Source organism: Diabrotica virgifera, chromosome 1 (genome assembly GCF_917563875.1).
Source record: "Diabrotica virgifera virgifera chromosome 1, PGI_DIABVI_V3a".
Lineage (NCBI taxonomy): Eukaryota > Metazoa > Arthropoda > Insecta > Coleoptera > Chrysomelidae > Diabrotica > Diabrotica virgifera.
In genome coordinates, this window is record NC_065443.1 from 142,448,852 (window position 1) to 142,464,695 (window position 15,844).

Sequence of the window (15,844 nt, forward strand, 5' to 3'; positions counted from 1 at the left end):
ATAGTAATATACCAAAAAACACAGCAAAATATCTTCGTGCGACTCAATTCTTATTCTGTGAAAAGGACAGTGCGTCAAAACTACCTCACGAGAAACCCTCGCACGTTCAAAATTCTTATAATGTGAAACAGCCCTTAGGTTCTTTCTGCGGTAAATTCCACTCACGACGGTTGGCGTATCTTTTACTAAATTAGACGTTATTTTGTTGTTTATTATTACATTGTACAGGGTGCTTCACTGGGTAACGGAAATACTTGAACGGTGAATAGAGGTCACTGAGGCGGTTGTAGATATGATACATTTATGGCTCCACCGATTTTTATAACCGAGTTACAGGGTGTTTATCGATTTTTTCCATTTCTTTCTGGATCCATAACTTTAGAACCACCTTGTATATTTTTTTGATATTTGGTACATATATGTCTCATTTAGAACCCAAACGACCCTAATAACAAGAAAAATTCAGGTCCGGATTAATATAAAATATAAAGTAATTGTGACCTTGAAATAACACCCTGTATATTGAAATTTTCAAAAACCGTTTGCATATTTTTCAAAAGAGCACAAAAAACTGAGTTTATAGGTTCGCTTCAATTTTTTGCGCAGACAAATCGCGCAAATTATATTGAAATTTTTAAGGACATGGTTGCACTAATCTTACTAGTGCGACTATATGCAAAACTTACCCCACTACTTAATATTTTTCGATTTAGGCCTCGTAAAAACACTCCAAACAATTAATGGTTTGACTTAATTTCAATAGTGATTTTAAAAAAATCACTCACTCATACACCAATTTATTGCAGAAACTACCTAAGTGCAATTTTTTCAAAAATTTATAACTCAAAATTTTAAAGACAAAAACAATTAAAAAAAAAACAGATCATCCCAATACCATGTTTTTGATTTGGTAAAAAAATATTTGAAGGATACTAGACCTATACTTAAGCTGTAACACAGTTTTTTTAGTTTTCTGAAAGTTGAAAAATGCGCACTTTGAGTGCGCAAAAGTTTGAGTTTGTCTTGTTGACCGAGTAGGAACAAAAAGACTAATTACTTAAGTTTTTATGTATGTAAGGGCCGTTTGCACCGACTATATTAAGGCTATGGGTACATAATTCGCAAATATTTTACGTGTATCCCTACTTTTTCTGTCTTTACACGGCAAATTACGTGTAGTAAAATTCACACTGGTATGGATATGTAAACATTACTAGAATGTGATTCTACTTGAAAATGTTATCATTAATTTAAACAGATGGGTTTTGAATGTTCTTGGATAACTGTTATTTTTATAATTGGAAATTATTAATTCAGTAATAAATGTGATAATTTTTTCACCAACTATGTATTCAGTGATTGTAATAATTTATTTGTACAACAAAGATTAATACTCAATCGAGAAAAGAAGAAAAGTGTTAAAGTGATTTTTTAATAATATATTGTTATGGAACGCTTACAATTTTGAACATCTTTAACAACAAAATACTTGGATCACAGAATATATTATCCTGATGTATTCTCTGCTTGGATCTTCCACAAATAATACACAATAAATAACTTTTTATTAAGTTCACGTCTTAAATCAATTATTTATCAAATACACTATATTTCAATAATATTTAATCAATAACTCAACATATTCCCGATGCAATGTCAAATATTTAAAATTGTCACTGATTGTCAGTGTCTGACTGACAATATATGCTGACAATATTATATTCGGCTGAGTGCGTTGTAAGACAAAGATAGATTTGGAAAATATTACCACGGCATTGTGTTTATTTTTTTCGAATCCTGAAAAAACCAATAAATATTTTTGAAAAATTTAAAGGCAGAATGAAAGACTAAATTATTACCGAGGGCCGAAAGTCCCTTAGAATAAATAAAAAGTTTATTTTGAATGATATATTTGAAATTAAAAATCACACTAAATTTTCTCTTAGTTTTTCACCCCTGTAATTTATTAAAATAAACATTATAGAAGTTCTCAGGGACTTTCGGCCCTCGCTAATAACGTGATCTTTCATTCTGCGTTTAAATTTTTTAAAAATATTTATTAGTTTTCTCAGGATTCGAAAAAAATGAATCCCCATTTGAATAGCATTGCAGCCGAAAATACGTACCGATCCTCTTAAGGCTAGCATAAGATTAACGCCCGCTTAAGGCTATGGGTACATAATTCGCAAATATTTTACGTGTATTCCTACTTTTTCTGTCTTTGCACGGCAAATTACGTGTAGTAAAATTCACACTGGTATGGATATGTAAACATTACTAGAATGTCATTCTACTTGAAAATGTTATCATTAATTTAAAGAGATGGGCTTTGAATGTTCTTGGACAACTGTTATTTTTATAATTGCAAATTATTAATTCAGTTAATAAATGTGATAATTTTTTCACTAACTATGTATTCAGTGATTGTAATAATTTATTTGTACAACAAAAACTAATACTCAATCGAGAAAAGAGGAAAAGTGTTAAAGTGATTTTTTAATAATATATTGTTATGGAACGCTTACAACTTTGAACATCTTTAACAACAAAATACTTGGATCACAGAATATATTATCCTGATGTATTCTCTGCTTGGATCTTCCACAAATAATACACAATAAATAACTTTTTATTTAGTTCACGTCTTAAATCAATTATTTATCAAATACACTATATATCAATAATATTTAATCAATAACTCAAAATATTCCCGATGCAATGTCAAATATTTAAAATTGTCACTGATTGTCAGTGTCTGACTGACAATATATGCTGACAATATTATATTCGGCTGAGTGCGTTGTAAGACAAAGATAGATTTGGAAAATATTATCACGGCATTGTGTTCATTTTTTTCGAATCCTGAAAAAACCAATAAATATTTTTCAAAATTTAAACGCAGAATGAAAGACTAAATTATTACCGAGGGCCGAAAGTCCCTTAGAATAAATAAAAAGTTTATTTTGAATGAGATATTTGAAATCAAAAATCACACTAAATTTTCTCTTAGTTTTTCACCCCTGTAACTTATTAAAATAAACATTATAGAAGTTCTCAGGGACTTTCGGCCCTCGCTAATAATGTAATCTTTCATTCTGCGTTTAAATTTTTCAAAAATACTTATTAGTTTTTTCAGGATTCGAAAAAAATGAATCCCCATTTGAATAGCATTGCAGCCGAAAATATGTACCGATCCTCTTAAAGTAAATATTTTCGTTGCGTATGTCAAACTCGATTTAAACCTCACTTAATTAAAGCCGTCAAATTCGGCGGCTTAAGAAAACTTAAATTAAGTGAGGTTTAAATCGAGTTTAACATACGGTGCAACGAAAATATTTACTTCAAGCGGCCTTTAATCTTGAGCTAGCCTCAATATAGTCGGTGCAAACGGCCCTAAACAATTCATAAATTTACTGTAAATAAATCTGTTTATGTTTTTTCTTTTCGTTAATTTAAACAATAAATTAACAGTATTTTGCCTTTTGAGATAAAATGCTGAGAATTCAATAAAACGGCACTGTCGATGAATCACTAAAGAAATATTATACAGGACGATGTTTTAATATAATTCACAACAAATTATAACTTTTGAAATTCTGTAAATTGGCTAAAAGGGTTGAATTATTTAAAACGTATAGCACGAGAAGGCGTAGTATTATTATTTATACATTAAATATTTGTTAAAAAAATTAATTTTTGTAATAAAAGTAAATTTTTTTAAATCTATGGTCGACTTTGCCAAACTTTTAAGGCGTAGTCAATTTGATTTTTTTAATAAAAAATTAAGTAATTGTGTGGGCAAAAAAGTAAATATGTCATTTTAATTACCTATTTGTCTAATTTGCAAAATTCTTATTAGGGTTTTCAAAAACCGTATACAGGGTGAAATTTTTTCTAAGAACAAAACGATCTATTTTTTTAAGACCGCACCTCATTTTTTTCTAGTTTCAATAAATCAATTAGGCATTCCAAATCACGTGATATAATATGGCTGCTGGATGGCGAAACTGTCATCCATAGGCGTATCCAATGTTTAAACCACTTCATATTTAATTTGCTATCACAATTTCACAAATTTCGCTACACAATTAACAAAAAAACAAAACCAAACAGGATATTCTTTACAAATTTGTCAATATTCAATGTAAACATTACATACATCATGACCACCCCCCTTAACTGTGTCTATGGCCATGTCAGTTTAGCCATCCACCGACCACCACTGACAGTTCATTGGAATCCCTAATTGATTCGATGGTAGTAAGTGTAACGATTGACCAAAATAAGACACACGTCGATCTTAGCGCTTGTTCACAATGGACGTAACCATAAGATGAACGTAAGCCGTTATCATTTCGTAAACCGTAATTTGTACATAATTTAATGCAGCGTTCACAAAGACTTAAATTTTACGTAAAGACATCCTGTCTTTACGTAAAATTTAAGTCTATTGTGAACGCTGCATAAAATTATGTACAAATTACGGTTTGCGAAATGATAACGGCTTACGTTCATCTTATGGTTACGTCCATTGTGAACAAGCGCTTACCGTTGAAAAATTATGACGAATACAAATTTCTGTAAAAATTAACAACTCTCCCTGTATATTATTAAACAATGGGAGCAGACACTTTTTAATGGTTATTTGTAATTTCCCATGGAGGCCTCCATACGAGGTAGGGGTATGGAGTATGTACAGTTCCTCATGACTCACCCTGTATAAACAAACACTGATTGACAGTTTGCCACCCAAACGTCACAGTGTTGAAATGCCATATGATATGGATTAGGTTAGTTGACATTTGACGTGTTGACGGTTGACGTCGGCGTTGTCAAGTAAAAAGTAAATAAATAATAAATAATAATTTACTGTGAATTTACATTTTACATAAATCATTCTTTGTTGGGATTTGGGAATAATTATTTTATTTAATTTATATCTTAGCTATGGATTTTAAAATTGAAATTAAAAAAGAATTTGTTGAATATACAGAAAGCCAGATATGCACATCAATAGATCAGAGAGATTTGAAAAATGAACTAGAGGAAGAATACTCAGATAAGATAGGTAACAACAATTAGTTCTAAACAGTATGATATTATTTATAATGGGTGGTATTTATTAGGTCCGGAAGTAAAAGTAAAAATTAAGGAAGAGTTGGTAGAATGTGACCAAGGGCATCTAGAGAGTCAGCTATCCACTTCCATGGATCTTGAAGAATTAAAAAGTGAACTAGATGAAGATAACTCCGGTGAGAATAACATAAGTAGAGTAATACCCCGAACTTACGCGATAGGTGGGACCGAGCGATAATCGCGTAAGTCGGGGTATAATTTCATATATATGTATGTTTGCATGACATTATTACTCTTTCAAGTCTTCTTAGATATAAAACAAAAAATCCCTTTATAAAAGTAACAAACACCCACTCCATTAGACAAAACTTTATATAAGAAATACCTAATATAAAATAAAATCGCTGATTCTGTGTGAAAAGTCCAAACATGTATAATACATTGGATGAGCAATAATGTGTGGGTGTTAATTCTATCTCGTCGATAACTAAACGATTGTGTGGCGCTTAAATAATGAATCGACAAGATTTTAAAATCGCATGTCAAATAACAAATCTACAAGATTTGAAAATCACGTAACTCTGGGTTTGCGTAAGTCGAGGTATTACTGTACATACAAACTATGATATAATAACTTAAATCTATTAGTAAGTCATGCTGTCAATGAACAAGGGTTTTAAAGACCTTATTTTTTTCATTGATTATTACACATGAGTCTTCAGTTTTACATGTACATTTGTAATTATGTACCATCACTGGCGTAGCTAGCCTCAGTTTTCAGGAGGGCCTGGCCCCCATTGTATGGTGGATAAAAAATTAATTTTTTTTATTTGCTGTGCAATGAAAAAAATCAATAGAAAAAATGCGTTATACCTGTATTAAATTTTTTAAAAATTCTTATTAGTTTTCTCAGGATTAAAAAAATGAATCCATTTAAAAAGCATTGGACCGAAATTTTGTGCAAGTATTATACATTTTTGTAGTCAGTATTTCAAGAGCTTTTAAATGAGGTATCACATGATGTAGGGGAGAGTTGGACAAAACCTGGTACCAGTCCAAAAACTGTCTATATCTTATGCTATGTTAGAATAGCAAACGTTTGCTGCTTATTAAAATATTCTCAAATGACTTAAGTTTGATAAGCCAGTGTCAATTTTTATAAATATTGTTCAATTTTAATTTTTTTTGAAAATATTGCAAAATACCCGGTTTTGTCCAACGGGTATGATAAAACCGGGTAGTAACTTAATTACCATGTAAAAAGACTAATGGGCAGAAAATAAAATATTTATTGAAAGTATGTAAACAAAAATCTATAAACAGAAGTCACAAATAAAAACTTCATCTATATCATCATAGGCACTACAGGCTTCATGAGCCCATTTGGTGCAACACACATTTTATCCAGCCTTCCTGCGCCTTAGAATTTGATAATATTTTATTGTAATGTAGACACACATCGTCATTATTATCTTCTTCCTCCAAACTCTCAGAATCTGCAATCAGTAATTTCGGAACCAATTTTGTTTTTGGTGCAACCTTTTTTACCACGTTTTTTCCTTTTTTGTCTAGTCTAGTCCATTTAGTGTTAATTTTTTTTAACAATGTAGATTTTTTTTAAAATTTTTTCTACTAGCTTTCTTACCAGTTTCTTGACCAGAGTTACCATTTCTTACTTTTTTCACACAATGTTCTAGTGTATTCGCGGTTAGGTGAATTGCGGAACATTAAAACTTTAAGAAGCTTTTTTGTATACCATCCTATGTTCTAGCACTTCAAATATTGCATTTTGCATGCTTTTTGATCCCATGACTGACGAGTAGTTTTTCATTTATAATGTTGCAGTTAACTAAAAGCAAAAAAACCACTGTATAAAAACTGGAAGTAACAACAGGTCTGATAAAATGGTAACCTGGTTTTATCGATTTTCAGAGTGCACGGTTTTGTCAAACTCGTAAACAAGGCATTGAATAATATTTAAATTTTTAAGTTATGAAATAATATTCAAAATTCTTGGCCAAATTAAATGGTAATATACTAGGTTACATGTATTAAATTTTGAAATGGTCATTAGTTATTCAGTAGAGGAAAAAAAAAATATAAACTTACCTTAAAAATTGAGTTTGCTGCATCAAAAAACAGGTGAAGTCTTACTGCTCCAGCACAGATTACTCAAATGAAGTAAAAATGAATACACGCGACTGTTGGCGGTTTAGGGACACTATTTTAACATTGTCTGATAGATAGCAGCAGAAAGTTAGAAGAATTAATAGGTACCTGGTTTTATCAACTTACCCAGTTTTGTCCAACTCTTACCTACTTTCCCATTCAAAAAAATCAATGTTACGACTGTCATCTGAAGAGGGATTTCATAAAGTTCAAAACATTTATGCTATAATATACTATCATTATTTTTTAAAATCGACCTATCTGAGCGTTTTGCTTATGTGCTAAAAATAAATAAGTTAATATGAGGGGTTCCACTTATTCCAGCGCACTGTATATACACTGCCATAAATATTTAGACAAACAAAATATTACTCATAGTCGAAGTGGAAATCGGTGGGCATTTTATCAATGACATTCGATATGCCTAAGACATTCCACCACCAACGATAAGATGTTTTAACATGGCATTAATCATTCTGAATTTGTCGACGGATATTAGTACAGCGAAAATAATTAGACGATAAATGGACGAGAATGATAATAAAGGATAAATTTAACGTTTTTTTTTTTCTACTTTAATGACAAAAAAGAAATCTCTTCTTTTAGCAGAACCGAATTCAAAATCATATTTGTTGCACATCATATTTGAAACATTATTTGGTTGAAACATTTCATTTTTGTTGACAAAAAATATATTAATTTGTCTGGACTAAATTACAGTTCTGTTTATCTTAGAAGGGATATGTTAATATCAACAATCACACAATGTTGCCAAACTGAATCTTGTTATACTCCATGTAAATTTTCCCACTGATTGTCACGCTGACTATATAAGAGACACTTCCTACTCTGCTCACTAAAAGAATTTACGACACTCTTCAAGTCTATATCTACATCTTTCTATATTTATACAACAAAGCTAAATCTGAATGAATATCTTGAGTCATTGTCGTTCTCAACTAGTTAAAAATCCTCCCCATGGCAGAAAAAGACCTCGCATGTTGTGCTTGAAATAGGCAAAATCATCCCTACTTTAAAAAGTTGGTAGATGTTGGGATATGTTTCTTCTGTGTCAATTAAGTCTTTTATATACAGTGCATTCATAAAGTGTGGAAACAGTCTTTTATCTCATGACTTAATTATTTTCAGAGTTAAAGCTCTGACAGGTCGACTTTTATTTTTAAATTATGATTTTTTGACGTATATCCCATAATAGTGACGTCACCGATTTGGGCGTGATGACGTCATCGATGATTTTTTTAAATGGGAATAGGGGTCGCGTTGCAGCTCATTTCAAAGGTTATTTAATTCTCTATTCAGTAATATAAACCTTAACATCATTATTTATACAGGGTGACCAAAAAAATATTTTTTAAATTAAATTAATTGCAGCAAAAAGAAGAATATATGTAATTTATTTAACTCAAAATACCTTTTACTGCTATCAGAAAAGAAAAAAAATGTTTATTTCACAAATAAACATTGCTTTTCGCTTAAATTAAATGTTCAAACTGCTAAGAGGCAGTTGGGTGGCTGTTTGACATTTAATTTAAACGAAAAGCAATGTTTATTTATGGAATAAACATTTATTTATATTTACTGGCACCAGTAAAATGTATTTTGATTTAAATAGATTACATACATTGTTCTTTTTGCGTCAATTAATTTAATTCAAAAATTATTTTTTTTGCCACCCTGTATAAGTAATGATGTTAGTGTTTATATTACTGAATAGATAATTAAATCACTTTTCAAATGAGCTACCACACGACCCTTATTCCCATTTAAAAAAATCATTGATGACGTCAACACGCCCAAATCGATGACGTCACTATTATGGGATATACGTCAAAAAATCAAAAATTTTTTTTCCCATAATCATCACTACGATGATGATTATTACAATTACAATCTGGTCATATTTGACCAATGAGCAATTTTAATCTAACCTAAATTATTACTGTTCCTTAAAATTAAGAGCTTGCCCCATAGCGTCTCTTATCTAACCTAACAAGATAGTGCACTATTCTAGCATACACACTAACGCGCAAAAGCACTATGCTCTGCTTTTCACTATCACCTATCACTTAAACTAGTTCATAAGGTTTTGTCCTCTTCAGTCTTCTAACTTGCCCAGTAGTATCGAGGAGCTGGATTGCCTCAATATTCTCGTGCATGTGAAGTCGTTGCTCGTGACTTCCTGCCATCTTCTTGATGATTATATCCACAGTTTCCATTCCTAGGTCCTTATGGAGATCACTGTTTGTAACATACCAAGGAGCATCTACAATATTTCTTAGTATTTTGTTCTGGAATCTTTGTATTACTGTTATATTACTTGGTCTAGTACACCCCCATAGTGGGCATCCATAAGTCCATACAGGTCTCAATATTTGTTTGTAAATTAGTAACTTATTATGCATCGACAGTGTGGAGTTTCTTCCAATTAGCCAATACATTTTTTTATATCTTATATTTAGTTCTTCTGATCTAGTCGTTCTGATCTAGTCTTCTTTAGTTCTGATCTAGTCGAACGTCTAAAAAACACTCTTCAAGAAGAGGGCCAAGATCCAGAAACCTATTTGTTTGAAGACAAGCATGCTGCTGTGATCTCGTCGATTTCGAAGGTTTCGACAGACATTACATCGTTAGAGAACAAAGTATCGACAGACATTACATCGTTAGAGAACAAAGTATCGACAGACATTACATCGTTAGAGAACAAAGTATCGACAGACATTACATCGTTAGAGAACAAAGTTTCTAGTGAAATCTCCCAAGTTTCCTCGGATGTTTTGAAAGTTTCGACAGACATTGCATCGTTAGAGAAGAAAGTTTCGGGTGATATTTCATCCCTTGAAAGCAAAATGACTAACGAGATCTCTGCTAACATCTCTAAGGTCACTTCGGATTTCGACGACAAGATATCGTCCATAAAATCTACTTTTGAAGAAAAGATCAAGGAAATAGAAAAGAAACTGGAGGAAACTGAAAAAGTGGACAAAGTGGTGGAACCCATCTTAACAGATATTAAAGATGATGAAACCAAATACAAATTGGAGCCACGGTCGATAGTTGAAGGGAGTGTAGGTCATGCTCGTGTTAAGGTGCCAAATTTCGACGGAAAGTCATCATGGAACAACTACATGAAACAGTTCGAATCTGCGGCCAGAGCGAACGGATGGTCCGAAAAAGAAAAAGCTGTAAACCTCACTATTGCTCTTCGAGGCGACGCTTTGGATGTCCTCCAGACCATAGCCGTAGAGGAGACAGATTACTTCGAGCAGCTGAAGAAGAGACTGAATATGCGATACGGGCACGAACATTTAGAGCATGTCTATCAGTCACAGTTTAAAAATCAAGGAAGAGCAAGAAAAAGATCCAGTTTTACAGAAGATTCGACAATGGAAAGAAGAAAATCGTCGACCATCTTGGCAAGAAATATCAAGCCTAGGCTCAGTAGTTAAGACGTATTGGGCCCAGTGGGACTCATTTATCTTGGAAGACAGCTTGCTTAAACGAGTAATAGAAAATGATGATGGTTCAGTGAGGAAAACACAGTTGATGATTCCAAAGAGCAGAGTAGCCGAAGTACTTCGTCAGTTACACGACAGTCCATCAGGAGGGCATTTTGGTGTAAAGAAGACCCTTCAGAGAATTCGGGAACGGTTTTATTGGATGAATAGTTCCGACGATGTGAAGGACTGGTGTAAGAAATGTACTACCTGTGCTACAAGTAACGGACCCTACCGGAAAAGAAAGGCTCCTATGAGACAGTACAATGTTGGAAGTCCGTTTGAAAGAACAGCTTTGGATATTGCCGGGCCATTTCCAGAAAGTGACAATGGATGCAAATACATGTTGGTGGTAATGGATTACTTCACGAAGTGGGTGGAGATCTACGCAATTCCAGACCAGAAGGCCGCCACTATTGCAGATGTGTTAATCAAAGACTGCATCAGCCGATTTGGAGTACCTGTGGAGATCCATAGTGACCAAGGAAGGAACTTTGAGAGCGATCTATTTCAAGGAATCTGTGATAAACTAGGCATGAAGAAGACAAGAACCACGGCCTATCACCCGCAATCGGATGGAATGGTGGAGCGTATGAATAGGACAGTCGGCAAGTATTTGACAAAGATGGTGTCCAATCATCAACGAGACTGGGACCAGTACCTTCCGTTCTTCGCAATGGCCTATAGATCTGCTGTTAACGAATCAACTGGCCAAACACCAGCAAAAGTCCTATTTGGACGTGAGATGCGTCTACCCTGTGATCTAGAGTTTGGATGTCGAGTTTGGATGTTGCTGGTGAGGATTACGTGAATGAATTACGAAGAAGAATGGACGATATACATGAGTTGGTCCGTTCTAATCTTCAGATCGCTAGCGACCGAATGAAGAAACGATACGATACCCAAGCCGAGAAGGGATGTTTCAAGGAGAACGACAAAGTCTGGCTTTATAATCCAAAGAAGCGAACAGATTGTTCTCCCAAGTTGCAGCAATTTTGGGAAGGTCCGTACCTCATTGTCAAGAAGATCAATGACGTTATCTACCGAATAAGCAAGATTCCTAGGGGAAAGCCGATGATAGTCCACCATAACCGGTTGGCGCCATACGAGGGAGACCACGACGTAGATGAAGAAGTAGAAGTCAACCAAGTTCGAGAAATACCTGACCTCACGTTTGAAGAGTTCATGGGTGCCTACGGAGAGTCCACCATAACCGGTTGGCGCCATACGAGGGAGACCACGACGTAGATGAAGAAGTAGAAGTCAACCAAGTTCGAGAAATACCTGACCCTGACCTCACGTTTGAAGAGTTCATGGGTGCCTACGGAGGTACCGGTAAAGCAAGACATGGTGTTACCACTGAAGAAAAGCGAGATCTTCTCGCACTTCCCGATGACTATTCGCTGGCCCATACCATCCCGGCCAGTATCAAAGACGCACGAGGGTTGGCATCCGTCTTCCGAATGAAGTTTGGTCGAGTTGCAGAACTTCAATGCCAACTGCCAGCTCCTGGCAAAGCATTGAAACTCCAAGATGCATCACGTTACCTGTTCTATCTGGTAACAAAAGACACTGTCCATGACCAACCTACCTACCAAGATGTATGGGATGCATTAATTCAATTGAGAGAGCACGTGTTGGAGTCCGACGTGCAAAAGTTTGCCATGCCAAAGTTAGAATGCCGCCAATTAGACTGGAGAGTTATCCGAAATATGGTAGAAGAAATTTTTAAAGACACCGAGGTCCAGGTGTTAGTCTGTTGCAATCCGCATAGTTACTGGTGCGGAGAGAAGACCGTCCCCTGTCATTTTTATACAACTGGGAATTGTAAAAGAGGGTCCAGTTGCAGATACCAGCATCCAGTTCCAGTCCCGACAAGGTTCCAGGAGGAACCACCTTTTAAGGAGGGGGCAATGTGACGCCTCACAACCCGGCCTAGTTATTCTTGAATCTTCTCGGGGTTACGAGTAAAGGCCAGACCTTCCACGGCGATTCGAGGCGACCGCTGTCAGAGTATTTAAGAACAGGAATTCGAGCACAGGCCAGTCAGTCAATGAACGAGCCGCGACGCGTGATATAATTGTATTCGAATCGGATTTAATGAAATGTATATATTAGTTATCGAAGTTATTATGTTTAGTTAATTAAATCATAAATTTGAGTTGTAAATAAATTAGATGTGTTAGTTGGTGTTATTTGTAATTATTAAAATAAATAAGTGATGTAAATAAAATAATATAAGTAAGTCTTCCTTTATTTAAATTAAACTAGTGCCTAAAGATATAAATAAATAAAATAGTAGAGTCAATCGCGTAACAGTACTATAGGGGAATGATCAGAATTTAAGTCCCAACAGTCATCAATGTCTATGAAATTAGTTGAAATATTCTTAATAATAAAGAAGTCTATTAAATCAGGGGTCTTGTTTCTATCCGTAGGCCAGTAGGTTGGTCTACCAGTTGATAGTGCTTCACACCTCTGTTCTTTAATGGCTAACAAAAGCTCCTTTCCCTTAATAGTAGTGATTCTAGAGCCCCAGTGTGTGTTCTTTGCATTGAAGTCACCTCCAATAATGAACCTTTCCCCTAAGCTTTTCAAGAATTCATTATACTGCTCTTTTTTAATGGAATGTTTAGGTGGGCAGTATATTGAACTTATATTTATTTTAAAAGTTTTAGTTTTTATGTGTACTGTAGTGGCTTGAATATGTTCAGTTTTATATTCCAACTCTTCATGATGACATATATTATTCTTTATGATGATTGCACTGCCTCCTTTGGCCGCAAAAAATCAAAATTTAAAAATAAAAATCGACCTGTTAGAGCTCTTACACTGAAAATAATTAAGTCATGAGATAATAGACTGTTTCCACACTTTATGAATGCACTGTATATTCATGACAAACAGTTTCTTTAGATTGTAAAATACAATTTTTTAAAACGGTAATTTCTGCTCTTAAGGCAAAAGTGTTGATATTTAAAATTTTGCGTTATTGTTCAATGAATTTCTCTGAACCCTCAAAATCTAACTGAAAAAAATAGTCTACTGAATTGGCAAGCGCCATACTTTCTGGTGAGCACCATTTGTTCAGAAATTCTGTTACAGTATCAAACACTCAAAGAAAACAGTAAAAATTACACCAAAATATAGTTCGTTTAGGAAGTCATAAAAATTCCCGGTACCTGGTACACCGTGTCGCAGTGTTTTGTTTATATAAATTTGACCATCTTAATCCTCTAGTCTTGGAATTTATTACCAATGTGTCTACATAGTTGGCTCACGCTTTTATTGCACCTTTCGTTGGTACCGATTTTGCTAAATAACCAATAAATAACAAAAATTCAAAATAACAGCATGAAGCATAGAACTTTAAAGATTTATTTTTTAATTTTTGACTCAAATTTTTCGCCTCTTTTGTGCTCTGTGCTCTAAGAGGTCCCTTACTTTGCTTAGATACATCAATTTTCAGTGTGTTTAATAAAAAAGAAATACTAGAAGATTATACAGTGCTATTCAATAGTCTGTTCCGCCTCGTATCTTTTGAACGTATACTTATAACAGTGACATTTGGAGGGAGGAAATAAACGGGCGTAAGTTGGCTTCTCAACTAGTCATAATAGGTGACGTAATAGTGACAGATATGATGTTACAGCGCCACTGTGACAGATAATTTTAAATGTGACCTTATGGCAAGTGATACCTCGCTTGAAAGGTATTGAAAAGTGACATTTGAAGGGAGGAAATAAACGGGCGTAAGCTGGCTTCTCAACTAGTCATAACAGGTGACATAATAGTGACAGATGACGTTACAGCGCCACTGTGACAGATAATTTTAAATGTGACCTTATGGCAAGTGATGCCTCATTTGAAAGGTATTGAAAATACCTATTTAATCATATTAATTTTGTCTGAATTTAAGTTCATTTTGATAACCAAAAAATAAATATAAAATTGTAATTTGGCATTTAAATAATAAAAATTCCAACGTCCTTTTACGTCAAAAAAGTTGACGTAAATACAACAAGAACATTGAAAAACGTCAACATTTTTGACAAATAGCCATAGGCGGACGTTTGAATTTTTAATTTATCCATCAAAATCAGCTTAAACCGAAACAAAATTAGTATGAGCGAATAGGTATATTAAAATTGTAGTTTTGCATTTAATTAATAAATATTTAAACCTCTGCCTCTGGTTATTTGTCAAAAAGTTGCCGTTGACTTAAAAACAATAATTAGATAATTGAAAAACTTTTTGACAACTAACCAGAGGCAGACGTTTGATTATTTATTAATTAAATGCGAAACTACAATTTTAGTATTCATTTAATTTTTTCATCAAACTGTTGTTCTGAAGCTATTTCCTTGTGGCATTTTTATAATCAACTATTTTCAATGGGAAATAAGCCACAATTTTACCAAAAAAATGATTTTATTAACGTTTCGAAGCCCATATCGGGTTTCGTTGTCAAAATACAAAATACTACTAAAATAAACAAAAATGTTGTTGCTAAGTAAAAAAATTCTTCTAGAATAGTTTATTAATATTAATAAATTATTAAAAATTTAGTAGTATTTTGTATTTTGACAACGAAACCCGATTTGGGCTTCGAAACGCTAATAAAATCATGTTTTTGGTAAAATTGTGGCTTATTTCCCATTGAAAATAGTTGATTATTCATCAAACTGAGCTTTAACTCAAATAAAATTAGTATGATTGAATAGGTATTTTCAGTACCTTTCACTTACCATACGGTCCCATTTAAAATTATCAGTCACAGTGGTGTTGTAACGTCACGTGTCACTATTACGTCACCTGTTATGATTAGTTGAGAAACCTACTTTCGTTTATTTCCTCCCTCCAAATTTCACTGTTATAAATATAACCGTTCAAAATATACGAGGGGGGGGATAACGGACTTTTGACTAGCTCTGTATATAGTAAAATTATTAATATGTTTTTGGATAAATAAACTATTAAACTTACGCGCAAAGATATGATAATAAAAATTTTGGAAAAATCAAATCCAATTTTCAAACCTCACTTCACTGCTACTTGTACATACTCACGTCCAAAATAAAAAT

General features: G+C 33.6%; 1 protein-coding gene across 3 annotated transcripts in view; it reads left to right on the forward strand.

Annotated features, from left to right (window-relative positions):
• The first annotated feature begins 4,817 nt into the window (after window positions 1–4,817).
• The window catches only part of LOC114326374 (zinc finger protein 28-like), a 37,100-nt gene continuing 26,073 nt past the window's right edge, over window positions 4,818–15,844 (forward strand). For 2 of the 3 annotated variants that reach the window (XM_050641627.1, XM_028274732.2), the window contains exons 1-2: window positions 4,818–5,068; window positions 5,127–5,252. In XM_050641627.1, the coding sequence (XP_050497584.1) occupies window positions 4,948–5,068; window positions 5,127–5,252 (247 nt within the window). In that variant the 5' untranslated portion in view covers window positions 4,818–4,947. The remainder of the gene's footprint in view (window positions 5,069–5,126; window positions 5,253–15,844) is intronic. The other variant, XM_050641628.1, reaches the window with a different exon arrangement.